Raw genomic sequence first — 19,239 nt, forward strand, 5'->3', positions numbered from 1 at the left:
ATATTTTGGTGCCTGTGAAGATTTTACATATTTGTTCCCCAAAATGTATGTACTAATTCACAACTCCACCAACAATGTACTAGTGCGCTTATCTTTTCACAACCCTTCTGACATTGACTATTCCCATTTTTTGTCATCTTTGCCAATTTACTGGGGGTGAGGGGAAAGCTTAGGGTTGTTTTGATTTGCATTTCTCTTAGTACTAATGATTTGTAGCATTCTTTCCTATGGTTGTTAATAATTTACATTTCTTTCTTTGAGACCTATCTTTATTTCCTTTAACCATGTATCTATTGTGGAATGGTTTGGGGGGCATGTATGTTCCTATCTCTTAGTTGTCCTTATCAGATAAATTTGATTCTAAGATTTTTTTTTCCTACTTATCCACTTTCCTTCTTTTCCTAAATGCATTAATTTTGCTTATTCATAAGCTTTTTCAGTTTCATATAATCAAAAATATCCATTTTATCTTTTGTAATTGCCTTTATCTCTTGTTTGGTTAAGAATAATCTGCCACCTACAGCTGTGAAAAGCATAGGATCTCCTCTTCTGCTTTTTATTGTGGTAGGAGCTTTACTATTCCGGTCATATATCCATTTAGAATGTGGGTTATGGTTTAAGGTGTTGGTTAAAGCCTAATTCCTTCCAGACTACTTTCAAATTTTCCTAGTAGTTTTTATCAAATAGGCAGTTCTTACATAAGTAACCTATGTTTGGGGGTTTCTCAATTGCTGGCCGTTGTGTTCTTTGATACTTGATATAGAAGTGCTAGTCCCATTTCATTCCTTCTTTTTCTGTAGGAATGTTCCTTGATATTCTAAATCTTTTGCTTCTCCAAATGAATTTTGTAATTCTTTTATTGTGTTCTATAAAAATTCCTCTTGGAGCAGCTATGTGGCACAGTGAGTAGAGCACTGGCCCTGATGTCAGGAGGACCTGAGTTCAAATTCAGCCTCAGAGACTTGACACACTTACTAGCTATGGGACCTTGGGCAAGTCACTTAACCCCAATTGCCCTGCCTTCCCTCCCTCCAAAAATAAAGAAAGAATCCTTTTGATAGTTTATTTTCTCTTTCATTAAAACTTTGGTGGTAGTTTCATTTTTATCATATAGGCACAGCCCAACCATGAGCACTGATTATTCATCTAGCTATTTAAGTTGTTCTTTACTTCTTTAAAAAGTACTTTCTAATTGAATAGATATAAGTGTTTTGTGTCCTTTGGTAGATACATCTCCAAATATTTTATGCATTTTGTGGTGATTTTAAATAACATGTTCTATTTCTGTTATCGCTTCTTGGATTTTGTTATTATTATTTAGAAATGCCTTGTTTTTATGGGTTCATTTTATAGCTTGCAACTTATTTTAATTAGTATCCTCACTGCTTAGTTACTAATTAGATACTAATTCTCTAAACCATCGTGTCATCAGCAAATAAAAGATAGTTTTAGCTCCTCTTTGCCTAATTTCTTTGTCTTATTGCTCTTGCTAGCATTTCTAGAACTGTATCAAATAATAGTAGGGAGAATTATGATTAAGCCAGCATACGTGATTCTGATGAAGAAGAAATGGGGAAGTCACTGCATTAGGGGTTTTGCTTAATTGATTTTTTTTATGGAAGGGAGGATTCCACCGTGTGGGGTTGAGTTGGGGAGAGAGGGTATTTCCAGAAATGACTGGGAAAAACAAAAGTCATCAAACTTATTACACATACATACAAGCATTTGAAGAGAGTGATCTGGCATCCATTATAAGGGACCTGGTTATGTTATGTATATTTGTGTTTATATGTAGATACACTATGTTATATACACACTGAGAAGATGGAGCAGGGAGATGGGGGGAGGGGTGGAGATGTGTTTAATGAACACCTTTGACTACACAGAGGACTTTAAGATGCTCAGAATGTGGGAGCAACATCAGGTAACACAAGACAATAAAAGCATGACAAGGTTGAAAGAGACTAAGGCCAGGGAAGCTGAAGGCTTAGGATGAGCAGACGCCAGGGCACGAAGATGTCTCTAGCTCCGTCTGGCAGTAAGGTAGAGGGCAGAGGAAAGACTTGGCTCCTCGGCTTTCAATTTTGCTTCCTCTTTCTCTATCGTGGAGAAAGATCTTCAGGCTAAAAAAAGTGGAACAAAAAATGGTTGGTAGAAAATTGAAACCTCTGATAAAAGAGGGAAATCAGAGAACCTGCCTTGCCCTTAGTGAGTTCAAGTCTTTTGTCCCAGATCTATATCCCAGTAAACTGAAGGAGCATGGGGTCCTTGCTTAACCAGAGAAGTCATGGAGAATGGGAGAAGTCAGCTAGCTGTTAACCCCATTTTCATAAAGTGTAGAGGAGTTTGAATTCTTGGCAAAAATGTTGGGCTGCGTTATTAAGTGACTTGTTTGTGAGCACGTAATTAGAAAGAGATTCAGCAGTCACACTGAACCACCTTAGGTTCATTAAGAGCAAGCCATGCCCAGGAAACCCTGTTTTATTTTATTACATGCCCAAGAAACTGTTAAAGGGGAGTGCTCTAGGCCAGAGGTTCCCCACCTTTGCTCGTGTCCAGAGCCTCACTGGCAGCCTGGTGAGGCCTATGGATCCTTTCTCAGTATAATGTTTTTAAGTACGTAAAATAAAACACATAGAATCAAAAAGGAATAATGGTAGCATTTGTATAGGGCTTAAGCTTGCCTGTTGTTACTCAGTCGTTTCAATGGTGTCTGAATCTTCGTGACCCTATTTAGAGTTTTCGGGACAAAGATACTGGAGTGATTTGGCAATTCCTTCTCCAGCTCATTTTATAGATGAGGAAGCAGAAACAAACAAGGTTAAATGACTTGCCCAGGGTCACATAGGTAGCATATGTCTGAGTGTAGATTGGAACTCAGGTTTATCAGCTTTATCCACTGCACCACCTAGTGGCCCATTTAAGGTTGGTAAAGCACTTTATTTCATTTGATCCCCACAACACCCCGGGAGGGTAAGTGCTATAATTATCTGCATTTTTGTTGTTATTCACTCGTTTTTCAGGTGTGTCCAACCCTTCATGACCCCACGTGGGGTTTTCTTGGCAGAGATATTGGAGTGGTTTGCCCCAGATGAGGAAACCAAAACAAAGTGACTTGCCCAGGGTCACGGAGCTGGTGTCTGAAGCCAGATTTGACTCTAAGCCTGGCACTCCATCCACTGTACCCTGAGGCTGCCCTTTACAGACATGGAAACTGAGGCACACAATTAATATGGATTGACTTGCCTAACACCAGATTTGAGCCCAGCACATCCTGCCTCCAGGATCAGCATTCTGTCTACTGTGAAATCAGTTATTGAAATACTGTCAGAATTTTTTTTTAATGTTTGAGGACACTAGGTTAAGAACTTTTCTCTAGACACAGTACACAAGACTTCACTATGTTATTTGATGATGCCATGATACCCTTGTGACCAAGATGGAGAGATGTGTGCTGAAGAGTGGCAGAGTTGGGTAGCTTCAGAACTGGCTGAATGACTAGGCCCGAACCACGCACCCCTTCCCCCCACCTCCATCCCTTGCCTTCCAGTAGTTCTCCTGCAGTGCCCCAGGACTTTGTGCTTGGCCACATATTACCACTTGGATAAAGATAGAAGATAACATATTTACCAGATTGACAGATGATGCAGAGCTGAATGGGGGATACCTCATTCACTGAATGAAATGATTGAGCAGACTAGGCTGATGGAATTTATTTTTAAAGTTTAAATTTAACAGAAATAAAGAATATAAAGTCCTTGGGTTAAAAAATGATGAAATCTTAGGAGTTGTAAGGGAATCTCCAAGAAGTTATCTGCCTTCCTCCTAAAGACTTTCAGAGACAAAGAATTCCCTATTTCTAGATTCTGCTTTTGTTTAGCATCAATCTTTAGGAAGAAAGTTTCCCCTAACGTTTAGCTGAAATGTCCCTCTCTATCTTCTCCCCAGGGCTCTGCCTTTGTCCTATTTGTTATTTTGTCATTTTTAATTGTGTCTGGCTCTCTATGACCCCATTTGGAGTTTTCCTGGCAAAGATACTGGAGTGGGTCGCCATTTTCTTCTCCAGCTCATTTTGCAGATGAGGAAATTGAGGCAAACAGAGTTGAATGACTTGGCCAGGGTCACACAGCTAGTAGGTGTCTGAGGCTGGATTTGACCTCAGCTGTCCCTGACTCCAGGATGCTGTTCTATCCACTGCATCACCTAGCTGCACCACGTTATCTTGTAAGGTTGAACAAAACAAGGCAAAATCTTTTTCCATGTGATAGTCCTTCCAATATTTGAAACCTTGAGTTTTCAAACCCCCTTGAGTTTTCTCTTCTCCAAGTCACATGTATGCCATTCTCTCCACTGACTCTCCTCTTTATCGTGTGGTTTTGAGTCCCGTCACCAAGCTCACCACCCTCTAACTTTGTTTTGTCATTGTGGTAACCAGGGCGGGGAACAATACTCTTGATATAACTTGAGGAGGTCTCCCCTCCCTCATTCTGAACTTGATACTTCTGCTAATGGAGCCCAAGATCGAATGAGGTTTTTGGGCCAGCATGCTGTACTTTGGACTCAGATTGAATGTGCAGTCCACTAAAACCTCCAGTTCCCTTTCATGTTAATTGTTGTCCGGTTGTCTCTGCTCCAGTCTGTTCTTGCACACTTGGCATGGAGACAGGATACAGTAACTCATCTCTATATGCTTGATGCTTTGGCTCCAACCTATGTGTTCATCCAATTGCACAGTCTTTGCATGTCCAGTACTTGGCAAAGGGGGTGTGTGTGTGTGTGTGACACAGAGAGAGAGTTTGCACTTAGTCACTGTTTGATGGGTGGGAAAAGGAACGGAATTGGAATAGTGGGCTAAAGCTAATGAGTTGGAGTTTACTAGGGATCCATGAAGATTCCTACACAGGAAAGGGGAAGTGGCCATATCATTTAGCTTGTGTAGACCAGACCTAAAGGTTTCTGTGTGAGTCCACCTGGAAATCTCATCGGCCCATGTTAGGAACGCCTAGAACAAGGGCAGCTTTAATTCACTCTACTTGGTCCCATTCCGTCTCTAGTTCCAGTATTCTCTTCATTTCTGGAGCCAGAGGAGGTTAGTCAGAGTGGTGAGGATGGTGAAATCAGTGCCATACCAGGATTGGTTGGAGGGATGTTTCTCTTCAAGAAGAGTAACTTAGATCTTTCTTCAGTAAAGAGATGTCATATGGAAAAAATCATTAGACTTGTTTTGGTTGGCACCAGAACTAGTGACCACTGGGTGGAAGATAGTTTCCCAAGTTCCTGGAAACTGGCTGGCTTTAGTAGGGGGGGGGGTGATATGCATAGAATTCATGCTTTATATAGAGTTTAAACTAGAACTCACTATCTGAGGTCCTTTCCAATATTGTGTGGGAGTCAGTGATCCTTTGAGAAACCGAAAATAAAGTGCTGATTTGTTGAATAACAGATAATTTAGTGGTTGTATTCTTGCCCATTTTTTTAGTAGTTTAATTAAGTATTTGCTAATATCAGGAGAATTTGTCTTTGCCCTATTCTGTTATTTTTGTCACTGAGTTTGGATGATGTCTCTCAGAATCTTGATCACCCTTGAAGGCTCCCATGGGTGCCATCTCCATGAAAGCCTTGCCTGATAATTCACCCTTCTTCCTCCCCCTAGGTATTATTGTTGTCTTCTCCCTAAAGGCATCTGTCTTTTGCGGGGGGAGGAGCAGGGTAGAACACAAACTCGAAACCAGGACTAGATCTCTGTCTCTTTATCCTCCTTGCCTAGGAGAGTATCTTTCATACAATGGCACTTGATAAATGTTTATGAAATTAAATTGAAGAGGGGGTTTTGTCCAGGGAACAGCTTGGAATCATTGAAGACATTTCCATTGTCTCTCAAACTCAAGGCAGTCTGTTTTCTTGTTGCTCATATTAACTCTTAGTCCAGATTTAGTGTCTGTTTGAGACGTGCTTATAGACCAAAAGCATGGAGCTTTTCATCCAGTTACATGTCCTGTTCTAAGCAAAGGGCAGTGTTCATCCACTTGGTTTTTCCTGTGTGACTTATTAGGCTGAACTGTTTTGAGTCCTTGTGAATCTTATTTAGGGGACTCTGTAGTGTCCTCTCAGCATGTCATGCACAGACCAGAGTGTGTGGTCAGCCTCACCCTAGAAAATCTCCTTCTGTTTGGACTCTGCCCAGAACATCTGCTCTGACACTGGGGAACTCTGCATAACATTGATAATCACAGTTTTCTCTATGGACTCAGCTGGCAAGGAGTCCTGGATGGTGGTAATGATGATGAGAAGGAGGATGAGGATGACGACGATGACTTTGATGGTGATGGTGGGGATGAGGATGAGGATGATGATGGTGACCATGGTGATGACGATGAAGATGATGATAGAAATGATACAGGGCTTTAAGGTTTGCAAAATACCTCATTTGATCTTTACAGCAATGCTATGAGGTTGGTGCTAGTTTTTATCTCCATTTTACAGGTGAGGAAAACTTAGGCAGATAGCGGTTGAGTGACTTGCCCAGGGTCACATAGTTGGTATAAGTATCTGGGGCCAGATGGTGTATGATCCTAACCTGTGCACAGAAGAGGCCTTGCTGAAGGAGATGCTTCAAGGCTGAGTTTTGTTCTGCCAAATCCTTTTCTCAATAATCAGCAAACAAGACATGGAAGAGTCTTAGATTCTTTATACCTTTCAGTCAGTTTGAGACTGCAAAGAATTGAAAAAGAAAAAAGTAAAGTCTTCCTTTCTTTGAACTCTTGAGCCAAAGGGTCCGGGAGGGGGTCGCCCCCTGAGCTTCAGGTGTCTCTGTAGTCGTCTTTTTGCTTGTGCTCGTGATGAAAGCTGCAAGGCATCAGGATGAGTCCCCTGAAATGGCGCTGTCCTGGTGCCTTTGGGCAAGTAATACAAATGGCGCCTTTCTGCCTCCCCCTGAAGAGACCCTGTGAGTGAACTTCTCTCATCGAGCTCCAACATCTTTGTGTCAGGAGTGTCGGGGCTCAGGGCTCGTTGGCCGTTAGCAGAGATTTCCTAGCTGGAGTTCCGCCAGTTAGCTTAAAGTTCATAGCGGTCTCAAAAATTATTTCCATTCCGTTTCTTTGCTCCCATTATTGTGAAGTGAAAAGACTTTGCACGGGTCTCTGGGCCGCTTTTCCCTGTTACTTGTTCCTTGGCTTGCCACGACCAAAGAATCTGCTGATCACCAGTGGACAGTCTGCTGGGCATGCCCAGTTTTCCCTCTCTCTCTACTCTTAGCCAGCCTCATCCACAGCCTGCTAGCGAAGACCAACTCTAACCCTCTCTCCATTTGACTTTATCCACAGTGTACTGGCAGCGACAGACTCTACACAGCCTGCTGATGGTGACCAATGCCCCCCCTCCTGCCCCCCCCCACTTCTCTAGCCTCATCTTCAGCCAGCTGGTGATAAGCAGCTATCTCCAAACACTTAGCCTTATCCACAGTCTGCTGCTGCCCAACTCAGTCTCCCTCGCCATGTGTGGCATCATACATAAGCTGTTGATTTTCCATCTTGAGAGAACCTGTCATAACTTGTGCTCTGCTGGTTATAACCCTGATGAATCCAGGGTCATGGACATGGCATGATGGGGCAGCAAACAATAGCCACTCAGGTCAAGAAAAAGCTGGGTGTGTGGCCTGTTCACAGATCATGTGAATAAGTCCTTGGTGCTGTCGTGGCCTGCAAGCCCAGTGTGAGGCCTCCATGTTACATGGCAGCCAAATGAAGCTAATGAGATTTGAGGCCTTGTTCTTAGAGCAAAGCACCCAGGAAGGGGGAGCGATTCCCATTTGGCCCCATCAGTTCCTTCCCCCTCGGGTCTACCATACCAGGTCCCTCAATTGACTTTCTGAGATAGAGGCTTCTTATTCAGCCTTCTTTTTGTATATTGCTGACTGCCTCTATCTCCCACGGGCAGCCTGGAGTCAGGCCCTTCTTCAGATCATGTTGTTGAATTGCACAAAATGATGTACCAAGGGCTGCAAGTGAAACGTTAGCATAGTAAAATAGTTCTCCTCAGTATTAAAGAGAACTAGAATCACAGACTCCATGTCAGGATCCACTGTTCTAGAGAGGAAAAAAAAGAGTGACACGTGTTTTTCTCAGCCCCTTTGCTGGAGCAGAGAGCTCCAAGAAGTGGCCAGATGGTTAGATCCCCCTCTCACAACTGGGCTTTGTGTCAGCGCCAGGGGACAAGTACAGACCTGGGGGAATATGACTGGACCACAGGTTATGCAAAAGGGACCTGGAGATTTTAATGGATTGCAAATTCAGTAGGAGTCTACAGTGTCTTATTGCAGTCCAGACAGCTAATTTGATCTTGGTGTGATCTTAATAGAGAAGCTCAGTGTTCAGAATGAGGGAGGTGGCAGCTGTCAAGAGCACGTCCCCAGTTGAGGAAGAACCCTGATGTGCTGGAGCAGGTCAGGAAACCAGGCTGCAAATGGGACTAGAAATCATGCCCTAAAAAGATAAGTCGAAGGACCTGTTTAAGAAAGAAGGCTTGAGGGATGGGGCAGAGAAAGGGACAAATATTTGAAGGATTGCCATATGAAAGAAGCATTAGATTGTTCCTTCTGCGTCCAGACGTCCCTAGGAGGCAGGCCAAGAAGTGGCAAAGATGCTGGTTTTAGCTCCTCTGTAAACGCTTCACAATCATGAGAGGTCGCCACAAGTAGGGAAGGCAATAGGCTGCAAGGAAGGAGCACGGAACCCAGACTACTACATCCCTCCTTATATCACCTGCATTTCCTTATCTGTAAAATTACAGGGTTGGGCTAGGCGATGTCCACAGTCTTTTCCAGCTCAAAATCGGTGATTCTGTGGTTCTAGGAAGTGTAAGAAGAATAGATGGCCGCAGTTGGGAGAGCTTTATCGAGGTGATGGCTTCTCAGAGGCTGGGTGGCCTCTTTCATCCTGTTTACTCTGTGAGTCTCAGTCTCCCTCTGGGATCTTTGTGGCCTAGTCCAGTAACACACATGGACCCATACATGGCCTTATTTGTCATTTATCCTTTCACCAGTGGTATCTCAAGCTTTCACCCGTGATTTTTCTTTCTCCCTGCCTTTTCTCTTCTTCCCTTCCTTTTTTTTTCTCTCTTTCCTTTCTCCACACCTTCCTTACCCTGTGGCATAAAATTCTTGGGGGTACTAATTCATATGACATCACTCAGTGGAGGGATTAAGATGAGTAGAAAAACTTCTATTCCAGATCAGTTTCCTTCTTGTTTTGTGATATTGCTGCTTTAGCGTGAAGAAAGAAAGCTTGAGAGCTCTATTCAGCTTTGACTATATTGGCAAAAATATCACCAAATGTAGCAGTCATAAGATAACCACTTTTGCCTACAAGTTCTAAAAATTTACCAAGTTACAAAAAATGCCCATGGCCCTGCCTTCATGGGCCCCAGTGGTCATTTTATGTGCCATCCTTCATCACTGTGTCAGAGAAGGAATATAGAAGCACAGTAACATTCCTTTATCTGCCACATTTAACAGCCATTTCTCAGCTACTCCCTCCTTCCTCACCAAGTCAAATGGAAGTACAACCAAGTCACTATGACTTTTACTCAGCTATCACCTGAACATTTACCCACCAGGGTAATTCATCAAGCTCCCAGAATGAGGTTCTAGATTTTGTCCCACTTCAAGATAGTTTTGTCTATTTGAGAGCCAGGTTCATATGAACTAATGGAAATTATGAATTCTAGAGTAGTTTTTAAATAAATGAAATTTTATTGTTTACTTTGCACAGAGGAAGTCTACTCTTCACCAGGCAGACATCCAGTGGACCTGTTGGATGGGCTGGTGGCCTCTTTGGAATCCTAGAGATGTAGCTGGGAGGAGTGTTAGACTGGTGTTCAAGTTCCTCCAGGCAAAGTGAAGTGAGGTGCCCATGGTCCCCTGGTGGGAACAAGGGCCCAGGTCTGCACAGCATAGTGTTGGGCTTCCTGATTGGGCCTTCTCTTTCAGTTGTGTTTATAAGCAATCTTCTTTTATTTGGGAGGATTTTGATCATCTCCTCCCATGGTGAGCAGCAATGTGTGGGCATTAGCATCTTTGAGATTGCTAATGAAGAGAAAAAGTGGCAGGTTGTGCTCAGGAATAGGCCCAGCAGCAACAAGAAGAGCTTTGGACTTGGTGGCGCGCGTGGTTCATGTGTTCTCATTGCAGCCTTCCAACAACTCTGTGGACTTGGTGTTATTTTTATCCCCACTTTGAAGATGAAGAAACAAGTAGAAAGCCTAGAAATTGATATTAGTCATACCATGCAATCTCCATGGAGCTCTTTATAAACACTAAGATGTAGATGAAGCAAGTAGCCAACATCTTGCTATGTGTGTCTTTGTAGCGCCAATGTGACACAGCCTCTCAAAAAAACCTCCTTAAGGGGATTCTGTCCTTTACCTCATCACATCAACATTTGTTGGATAAAAGCCAAATTGGAATTTTTCTTGTGCATTAAAAACAAGACTATTTCATTAGCAAACACTGGCTTCATTTGGGTCCTGGTAGACAGTGTTTATTTCCCCATGTATTTCCGAACTGTCTGAAAGCCAGATGTTGACTCTCTTTTAGGTGTCTTATGTCATTAGAGATGAAGTAGAGAAATGTAACCGGAATGGAGTCAATGCTCTTCAGTTGGATCCAGCATTAAACCGACTCTTCACTGCCGGAAGAGACTCTATCATTAGAATATGGAGTGTCAGCCAGCACAAGGTAAGGCCGAGCCACAGAAGCTTAGCCACATCACCTCAGGACAGCCTCTGTGCTTTTCACATGTCCTAAGTTTGTTGTGTGTCTGAGCATCATCTCTTTAGGCTCTTTGGCTACTAAGGGATTTTGCAATACACTGAGGGACTGAAGCAGGGCTGCTATGACCCCGGGGGTTGAGGGTTGGGGAGCTAGCAGGGACAGGACAGACTGTTTATTATAAGAGCTCCTTCCTGCTGTAAAAAGATAAGCCTGGTGGCGGGAATCCTTCCACAGTGGGTTTGTATCAACACAAGGCTCCGAGAAGCTTCTTCCCTTTCCAGGATTACTAGACTCTGAGTTAACATGAATCAAGAGAGAAGATAAAAAAATCAAGACAAGTAAAAGCAAGGATAAGCCACAAAGCTTGCTGCTCTACCCAAGAGTCTGTCAGGCCAGTGTCCAGCCTCCTTGCCCTGAGGGCATCTGCTCATTCTCCCCTTCCTGCCTTTTCCCTCATTGGAAGGCTTCACCTGCACTTCAAAGCCTACCCAGGCTTCAAGGTTCCTGTTCAGTCCCATCTCTTGTACCGAACCTTCTTCCTTGATTGTTCTTTCTCACTGAGTCCCTGTGTTATGTGATTGAACCCTTGTCCCACAGCTCTTTCATGTGCATAAATATTGTCTGTGTTAGTCACAAGGTTGGATGTTCCTAGGGGGCAGGGACTGTATCTCCTTCACCCTTGACACTCCCACAGCGTGGTCCACTTCATAGATTTCTTAATTAATAACTATTGAATAGATGATGAAAGAAGGAAGGAAAAGTAAGCATAATGACCAACTTTGGAATAAATGTACCTTTGCTGTAGCTGTTATCAAAAAACAGATTTCTTTAGAAGGGGCTGTTTGATTTTTCTCTTTGTATCTCTAGCACCTAATAGAGTGCCTTTCTCACTGAACGTTATATAATGTAATATTTAGACGGATGGATGAATGGATGGATGGATGTGTGTATATGTATACATACCTATGTATATGTGTCCGCATATACACAGATGCAAAAGAAATTTCTATAAGAGGAAAAATCACCTGTGTATAGGAGAGGACAATAAAAATGGCTAACAAGGGAAGTAAGGAGACAGTAAGAAAACAGCTGGTTGCTCTGGTCCTCATGCTAAATTAGTGACTCAGGTGAATAAATGAATGAATGTTTTATTAAGCTCTTACTGTATGCTCAGCGCTGTGCCTAAGTGCTAGAAACAGAATCAGAATATTCAGACAGCGCCTACTCTGCCCGCTTCGAGGGCTGTATAATAAATACTAACTACTGTTGTCATCATTGTAACTGGGGACAAAACACGTAAAAATATTTGCTTGCAAGGAGGGTTGAAAAGTCAGCCTCAGTGACAGAGTATAATGGCAGGGCCAATGGTAAGGCCCAGTTGCTGGGGACTCTGCATTCCCTTTTGCATGGGCAGAGGTAAAGGAGCTGGAAGGAGAAGCATTGCCAGGAAGTTTGGCGTGGGCTGTGAAATTGTTGAAGCATCTGCCCATTTTGTACTGTTTGGGGCTGGGGTAGGGGAGGAGGAGGTGCTGAAAAAATGTATGTATGTGATTGCTGAGCCACTGTCACTGATATTCAAAAGACCTCAGAGAGTGAGAGAGAGGGTACCACAAGACTAGAGAAGGGCAGATGTCCTGATTTTCAAAAAAGGGGAAAAAATAGTCGGCAAACTACAAACCAGAAAGCTTGACTTTGATTCCTGGCAGAATTCTAGTATGGATTATTAAAGAGATCATTGAGAAATACTGACAAAAGGAAGCTGTAGTCACTGAGAACAAGTATGGTGTCAACCAGAGTGGGTCCTGCCGGAGTCATCTCATCTCCTTCTTACAGAATTCCTGAACTGGTATGACTTAAAGGGATGCTCTGGATGTAGTTTACCTACAGTTTAGTAAAGCATTGGATATGATTGTAATGGAATATTGTGGTGTTATAAAAAATGATGAACAGGATGGTTTCTGAAAAACCCAGGAAGACTTGTGTGAACTGATGCAAACCGAAGTGAGCACAACCAGGAGAACAGGTGGTGGTGCTTGTCTTGCATTCTCATTTTCAAAGAGAACCGATGACATCATGGGTCATGTCTTGATTTGTGCTCATTTGGATTTAAGTGAGGCAAAGTTGCATGAAGTCATCAGCCTCACTCTCCCTGAGTCATTTGGGTCCAGTGGCAGGACAAAAGTCAAGATGATTGGCAATGGCCCTGGATGCAGCAGATGACCTTGGCATCTTTGACACCTGCCTGACCAAACACTAAGCCTGTGCCTCCACAGTACCTTCTTCAGCCGCCTTCATGGCCCTTGGAACAAGTTGGCCTCATCTGCCCACTCTACCAAGACTAGTCTTCACGTGCTTGGAGCAGACATCCCTCTAACTCACCGACAGGTCGGAGGCCTATTGGTCACCCTTAATGTGGCTCAGCCCATCTGCCAAGATTGTGGAGCCACAGGCGAGGATTGGGTGAAGCAGCCATGAAAAGGGCTCAGCAGCCCTCATGCCAGAGGGGCCAGTCCTCTCTTAAAACCCCATATACTGCAGACTCAGCTACTCCGACCAAGACTGACCCAAGACAATTCCAAAGCACCCAGGATGGAAAATGCTGCCCACCTCCAGAGAGAAAACTGATGAACTCTGAGCTCACACTGAAGTACAAGTTTTTTCACTTTCTTTTTCTTGCTTTTTTATTTGAAGCCCGGCTAATATGGAAATATGTTTTGCAAAATTCCATATATATAATTGATAACGTATTGCTTGCCTTCTCAGTGGATGAAGAGAGATTGGAGGGAGGGAGAGAATTTGGAACTGAAAATTTTTTTAAATGTTAAAATCAATATATAATAAATTTTTAAGAAAAAAAAATTTTAAAAAGAGATTAGTTGGCTGGCCAGACTCAAAGCATAGTTTGAGGGAATGAGGACTTAGTGAAGCCTTTGCTTCCCCTATATTTGGAGGTCTTCTCAGAGAGGTTAAATATGTCGCAGGCGTGATTTTTTTCAGGTATGGACTAGACTGGATAACTGCTGAGCTGCCTCTCAGATCCCTTAATCTAGTGAACTTCAATCACCTGCCTGGTTCTTTTCCTTCAAATTCAGTCTTTCTGTTAAAGTCCCGTCCTGTTTAATGTTTCCTCCAGACACATAACTTGAAGACATCATCTTTCTCTTTTTTTTTTGCGTTTCAGCAAGATCCCTACATAGCATCTATGGAACACCACACCGATTGGGTAAACGATATTGTACTTTGTTGTAATGGGAAAACATGTAAGTATTTCTTGATGGTGGTGGGGGGCATTTCAGAGTGTTCGGTTCATGGTTACAGCTCCTCTTAGAAACATTATTAAGCATTATATTTTAAATTAGTAAGATACATTTATGTATTCATTTTGGCTTTGATTTTCTCAAGATATTTTGCTGCTTACTTTGAGTTTTCTTGTAGCAGATTTGTTACAAACAGCCGTTACTTTTGTAGGGCATCTTCTGAGACATGGAAGTAATTTTGTTATGCAAAAACTTTCCCCGAAAAAATCATAGAATCTCAGATTTGGAAGGACCTTAAAGGCCACTTAATCCAACCCCTTTTCTGAAGTGCAAATCACCAGTGGTCATCAGGCTTCTGCTCAAATACCTCTGGCAACAGGGAGTTCACTACATCATGAGACCATCCATTCCATGTGTGGACAGCTGTGATGATTAGGAAATTCTCTCTTATGCTGAGCTGAAGTGTGTCCCCTGAGGGTAGCCATGCAGAATGGGTCCAATCCCTCTGCTGTGTAACAGCTGTTGAGATACTTGGAGACGCCTGTTGTATTTTCCTCAATACCCGTTGTCTTCTCTTCTACAGTTCAGCATCCCCAGTTCTTGCAAATGAACCTAATGTGATATAGGTTGAGGTCCCTCCCCATCCTGTTCACCCTCCTGGGTGTGTTCCATAATCTGTCCTAAAATATAGTACAGAGAATTTGACATAATACCTTCTCTGTATTCTGGTGAGTATTGAGTACCGTGAAACCATCACCTCCATGTTCTGAAAATTCTGTTTCTGGCCCTGAAACCTAAGAGTGCCCTTTTGGCTGACCGTTGGTGACACAGGCATTGCAGGCACATGCACTGCTGATGCTCGGCCCTTCCTGACTCCTGTAATCATGCAGTCAGTTTTTTAGACATAACTGATGCTACGAAGTATCGTCTCATGGGATGCCTTTTATTTTGCTAGTATTAGTGGGCATTTTAGAATATCATTACATTATTCTTACTGTGTTAATTGGAAGAAGCTCAGAATAGTTCATAGTTTCATGTGTAAGCCTTGCTAATATATTTTGTCCATTTCCATTTTTTTGCCTCTTCTAGTAATATCTGCTTCCTCTGACACAACAGTGAAAGTGTGGAATGCCCATAAGGGGTTTTGCATGTCCACATTAAGGACACATAAGGTAAGCTCCTCTAGGGGACTTTCATGTCTTTGCTCTGGAGTGTAAGAAGTAGCTGTAGGCCTATTGACACATCTGCTTCTCACTGTTGCCCCTCATCTTCATTGGCTTCTCTGTTCTGCTGCAGGATTACGTGAAAGCCTTAGCCTATGCCAAGGACAAGGAGCTGGTGGCTTCCGCTGGGCTGGACAGACAGATCTTCCTCTGGGATGTTAACACTCTCACAGCACTGACTGCCTCAAACAACACTGTCACAAGTAATCCACTGGCGAAAGTCTGTCAACCTGCAGTTGTGCTTGTAGCGCTTTTTCCCATGAATGCCAGTCTTAACTCTCTAACTGGCCTGGGAGCGTTGAAGTCAAAATCCATATCTAATGCCTCTTTGTAGCCCTATAGTGGCTCACACATGGGAAGCATTACATGAATGATTGTTGGTGGTGATAATAGCGTATCAGGAAAATGTAAAGTAGCCCACTCTGGGGATGGGAAAAGATTGTTGCATATGTAGCTAAGAGCCCTTAGCCAAATGGCAAGATGGAAAATACTTGTGGGATAGAGGGAAAGGTTCTGTGGAGTGTATGAGTCCTCTGGGAGGTGCAAAGCAACCTTTTAAAGTTAGGAATCCATCCAGTCCATGGTAGGTTATGTTCATCATCTTTCTGAAGTATTCATCCAGTACCTCATTTCTCAGGTCCGTCTTATAGGTCCTATAGAAAGAAAGAATTGTAGGTAACCTCTGCATGCTAGAAGCTTAAAATACAGTTACTTGTTTGTGCTTTTACTACTACGTCAAGTCCTTACATCAACCACCTGATTCACATGAGAAATAGATTAGAAATTCACAATAGGATTTCTAACTCACTTTGTTACCTTGGAAAAAATTCTAATCCTTAATAGTTATCCCTTTAGTTTTTAGAACATATGGTTTCTATCCTGTGATTCTTTTGACAGCTGAATTGGGTGCAGAGGAGGTCAGCTGAAGTGATGGCAGAAGGCCAGGGTTCCCAAACTCTGTGTTGAGGCACCACCGGGAGTGCACAGAGCACTACAGGATAGTTTCCATTTTTGACCTAACTGTTTAATACGTATTTCTTTTGGCATGGGGAGTCCTTGGAAAAATTACCGAGACACAAGGAGAAAGTTTGGGAGCCCTTGGCATAAAATAAAACTAGTGAAGAGTAAAGTTAAAAGCTTAATGTAATCATTGTCTGAAAGATTGTTATGGGAAACTTTTATAGAAATTCTGCCTCAATGCCTCATCTTAGCATGGAGGTGACCCTGTGTTCTTGAAGGACATCTAAGCTCTGATGAGCTCTCTTAACCCGAAAGGTCTTTGAGTACAGACCCAGGGAAAGAGCGCCTGGTCAGAAAACCAGCCAGACGGACTAAGGCGAGGCTTATCCCCAGGCTGGCCAGAAGTTCAGTTCTATATAACTCATGAAACAGACAGAGTGCAAAGTGGTTTTTAGTGTCATTGAGGCCCCTTGTGTGTCTGCAGTGATGGTCACAGTGGCAGAAAATAGGCAGGGGTGCAAAGAATGACCTTCAGGTAGAGAGCAACCAGACAGTGGGGATCCTCATGCTGGCTAGGTCACACCTTGCTCTTCCCCAGACTTGCACAGTCCACATGACTCACACTACAGTGAAGAGCAAGGTCTTCATCCCCAGGGCTCTGCCTCATTGCTGCTCAGGTTTTAGTGTCCGCAACTCTTGGTTCGAACCAGGGCCTTGACTGGCGTTCTCTGCCTCTGTCCTGTGCTGCTGCAAAAGCTGCTGCTGTTTCCTTAAGAAAGTGCCATTCTTTTAGATTGATCTCCTCCAGGCCAAAAGCCATCGTTCCTGGTCGGTCAGTACATTTCCAGTCTATGGTCATGCACATTCCCAGTTGTCATGAGACAGCTGTGAAAATCTCCTGGAGACCTTCTGACTCATGTTTTTCATCCGTAGGTCCTCAGCCTTCCCTCTCATCCCATTAGGGCATAAACTTTGGAAGACTATCGGAGATTGAAAACTCTCATCCAGGAGGCCAACCCAAGGGATAGGAACAGGGCCCGGGGAGTTTGGGTTTGTCCCAAGCAGTTTGGATGTTCAAGCCTGATGATGCTGGGAGTGATGAGGGGGAATCTTCTTCATAAGATTGAGGAGTTCACTTTGAATTTGCCCCAGTAAGCGCATTCCAGAATCATTCCAGAATCCAGGTTAACCTGATCCTTTCATTCTAGAACCAGGCTTCTTCCACCATACTCTCTACTGTGTCGTCTTTGATCCACTGACACCAGCCTCCTGGCTGTTCCACAAACGAGATACTGCATCTCTTGAGCATTTTCTCTGGCTGTTCCCCATGCCTGGATGCTCTCCCTCCTCTACTCAGACTGTTGACCTCCCTAGCTTCCTCTAAGTCCCAACTAAAATTCATCTGGTACTGGAAGCCGTCTCCAACCCGTCTTACCTTGAGTGCCTTCCCTCTGTTAATCAGCTCCTCTTTATCCAGTTCGTAGCTTGTTTTTACATATTTTTCTTCCCCAGTAGATTGTAGCTCCTCAAATGCAGGGACTGCGTTTTGTTTCTTTTTGCATCTCCAGCACTTAGCCCAGTGCCCAGACTTGACGGTACTTGACTAGGTATGGAGCTGGACCCCTCTTTTAGCCCAGAGCTGGTCACAACCTATACCTTTGGTGCTGGTGAATGCAGTCCCAGTTCTCCTTACAGCACTCTCATGCTCAATGCATCCTCATTGCCCTCCAATCAACATTAGTGCCCCATTCTGGCAGACAGCCCTCCGCAGCTACTTCTGCAGACTTTCTCATTGAGTTCATCATGCCCATTCTCCAGCTTGGTCCTGTTGCTTCCATCTCTGTCTGTCAGCTGAAATCCCCCAAAGGGGCTCCCTGCTGGCTCCGGACCTCACTGTCACGCCCCCAGCTGAAATTCCTCTCCTCCACATTTTAGTGATTGTACATGTCTTAGTAAAGTTCCCCAGGACAGAGCCAGCATCTTTCTTGGTCTTCATATACCTGTAGCCTGGCCCAGGGAGCCTCTCTTTTTCTTATCTCTAACCTGAAAGACCCTGGCATTACCTCCAGGTGAGGCCTTTCTCTGCCAGCACAGACTAATCTCATATTCCAGAGAATCTTTGGAAGTCACTACAGCCCCCTTGCATCCTTGCATCCTGCCTGGTAATGAAGCTTTCTATAGGCTGGTCCTGAGTGAGCTGATGTGAGGTGCTCATCAGACCCTTCCACTTTCATAGAACAGTAAAGACTTTGTTTTATTAATAAATGGGGTAACTTGGTAAGTAGACAGGACAGGCTTTTGGATTGATTCAAAAATCGTTCCTCTTTATCATACTTAAAATTCTGTTTTGTCCAAGAAAATGGAGAAGGCTGTTTTCCCTTTTTTCATCTCATTGATTCTTTTCTTGAACATGGTGCCTGTGTGGGTTAAATGCCTTTCTCACTGGGGTCAGCTAGTGTTGGAGGACCCAGAAACAGCTCCCGCAAACCATTTGTGATGAGGCAGGGCTGCTGCACTTCAGGCGCAGATGCAGCAAATAGGTTTTTGATCAAGTGAATTATTTTCCAACTGGTCAGGTTTTGAGGTTTTTAAAAAGGACATTTTTCTAACAATATTAATTTTTAGTGAAACCAATAAAGATTGTTTATTAAAATGCATCTTTCTTTAGATCTTTTTGTTTTTCCCTAAAAGCCAATTATAAAGATGACATTGTAATTGGTTTCTAAATTAAACTGCCCTTTACAGTTAGAGTTTTGGCTAACTCCTGGTGACTGGTAACACTTAGTTCTGTTTTCCCCCTTCCTCCCCCTGTCCCCCAATAGCTTCTTCTCTAAGTGGGAACAAAGATTCCATTTATAGCCTTGCAATGAATCAGCTGGGAACAATCATTGTATCCGGGTCCACGGAGAAGGTCAGTGGGATGCGCAGGTTTGTTATCTGTGTCCAGGGACTGAGTGGTTGGGAACCAAGAAAAGAGGCTGGCCGGTGGCACTTACATATTGGGGGGCCGTGTGTGTGTGCATATGCG

The 19,239-nt window shown here is 43.4% G+C and overlaps 1 protein-coding gene across 2 annotated transcripts in view; it reads left to right on the top strand.

The window, feature by feature from the left end:
- Window positions 1-19,239, top strand: part of WDR48 (WD repeat domain 48) — a 52,802-nt gene that overhangs the window by 8,272 nt on the left and 25,291 nt on the right. For both annotated transcript variants that reach the window (XM_036738028.1, XM_036738027.1), the window contains exons 2-6: window positions 10,595-10,735; window positions 13,953-14,031; window positions 15,118-15,200; window positions 15,325-15,454; window positions 19,034-19,122. In XM_036738028.1, coding sequence (XP_036593923.1) covers window positions 10,595-10,735; window positions 13,953-14,031; window positions 15,118-15,200; window positions 15,325-15,454; window positions 19,034-19,122 — 522 coding nt within the window. The remainder of the gene's footprint in view (window positions 1-10,594; window positions 10,736-13,952; window positions 14,032-15,117; window positions 15,201-15,324; window positions 15,455-19,033; window positions 19,123-19,239) is intronic.

Source organism: Trichosurus vulpecula, chromosome 9 (genome assembly GCF_011100635.1).
Source record: "Trichosurus vulpecula isolate mTriVul1 chromosome 9, mTriVul1.pri, whole genome shotgun sequence".
NCBI lineage: Eukaryota > Metazoa > Chordata > Mammalia > Diprotodontia > Phalangeridae > Trichosurus > Trichosurus vulpecula.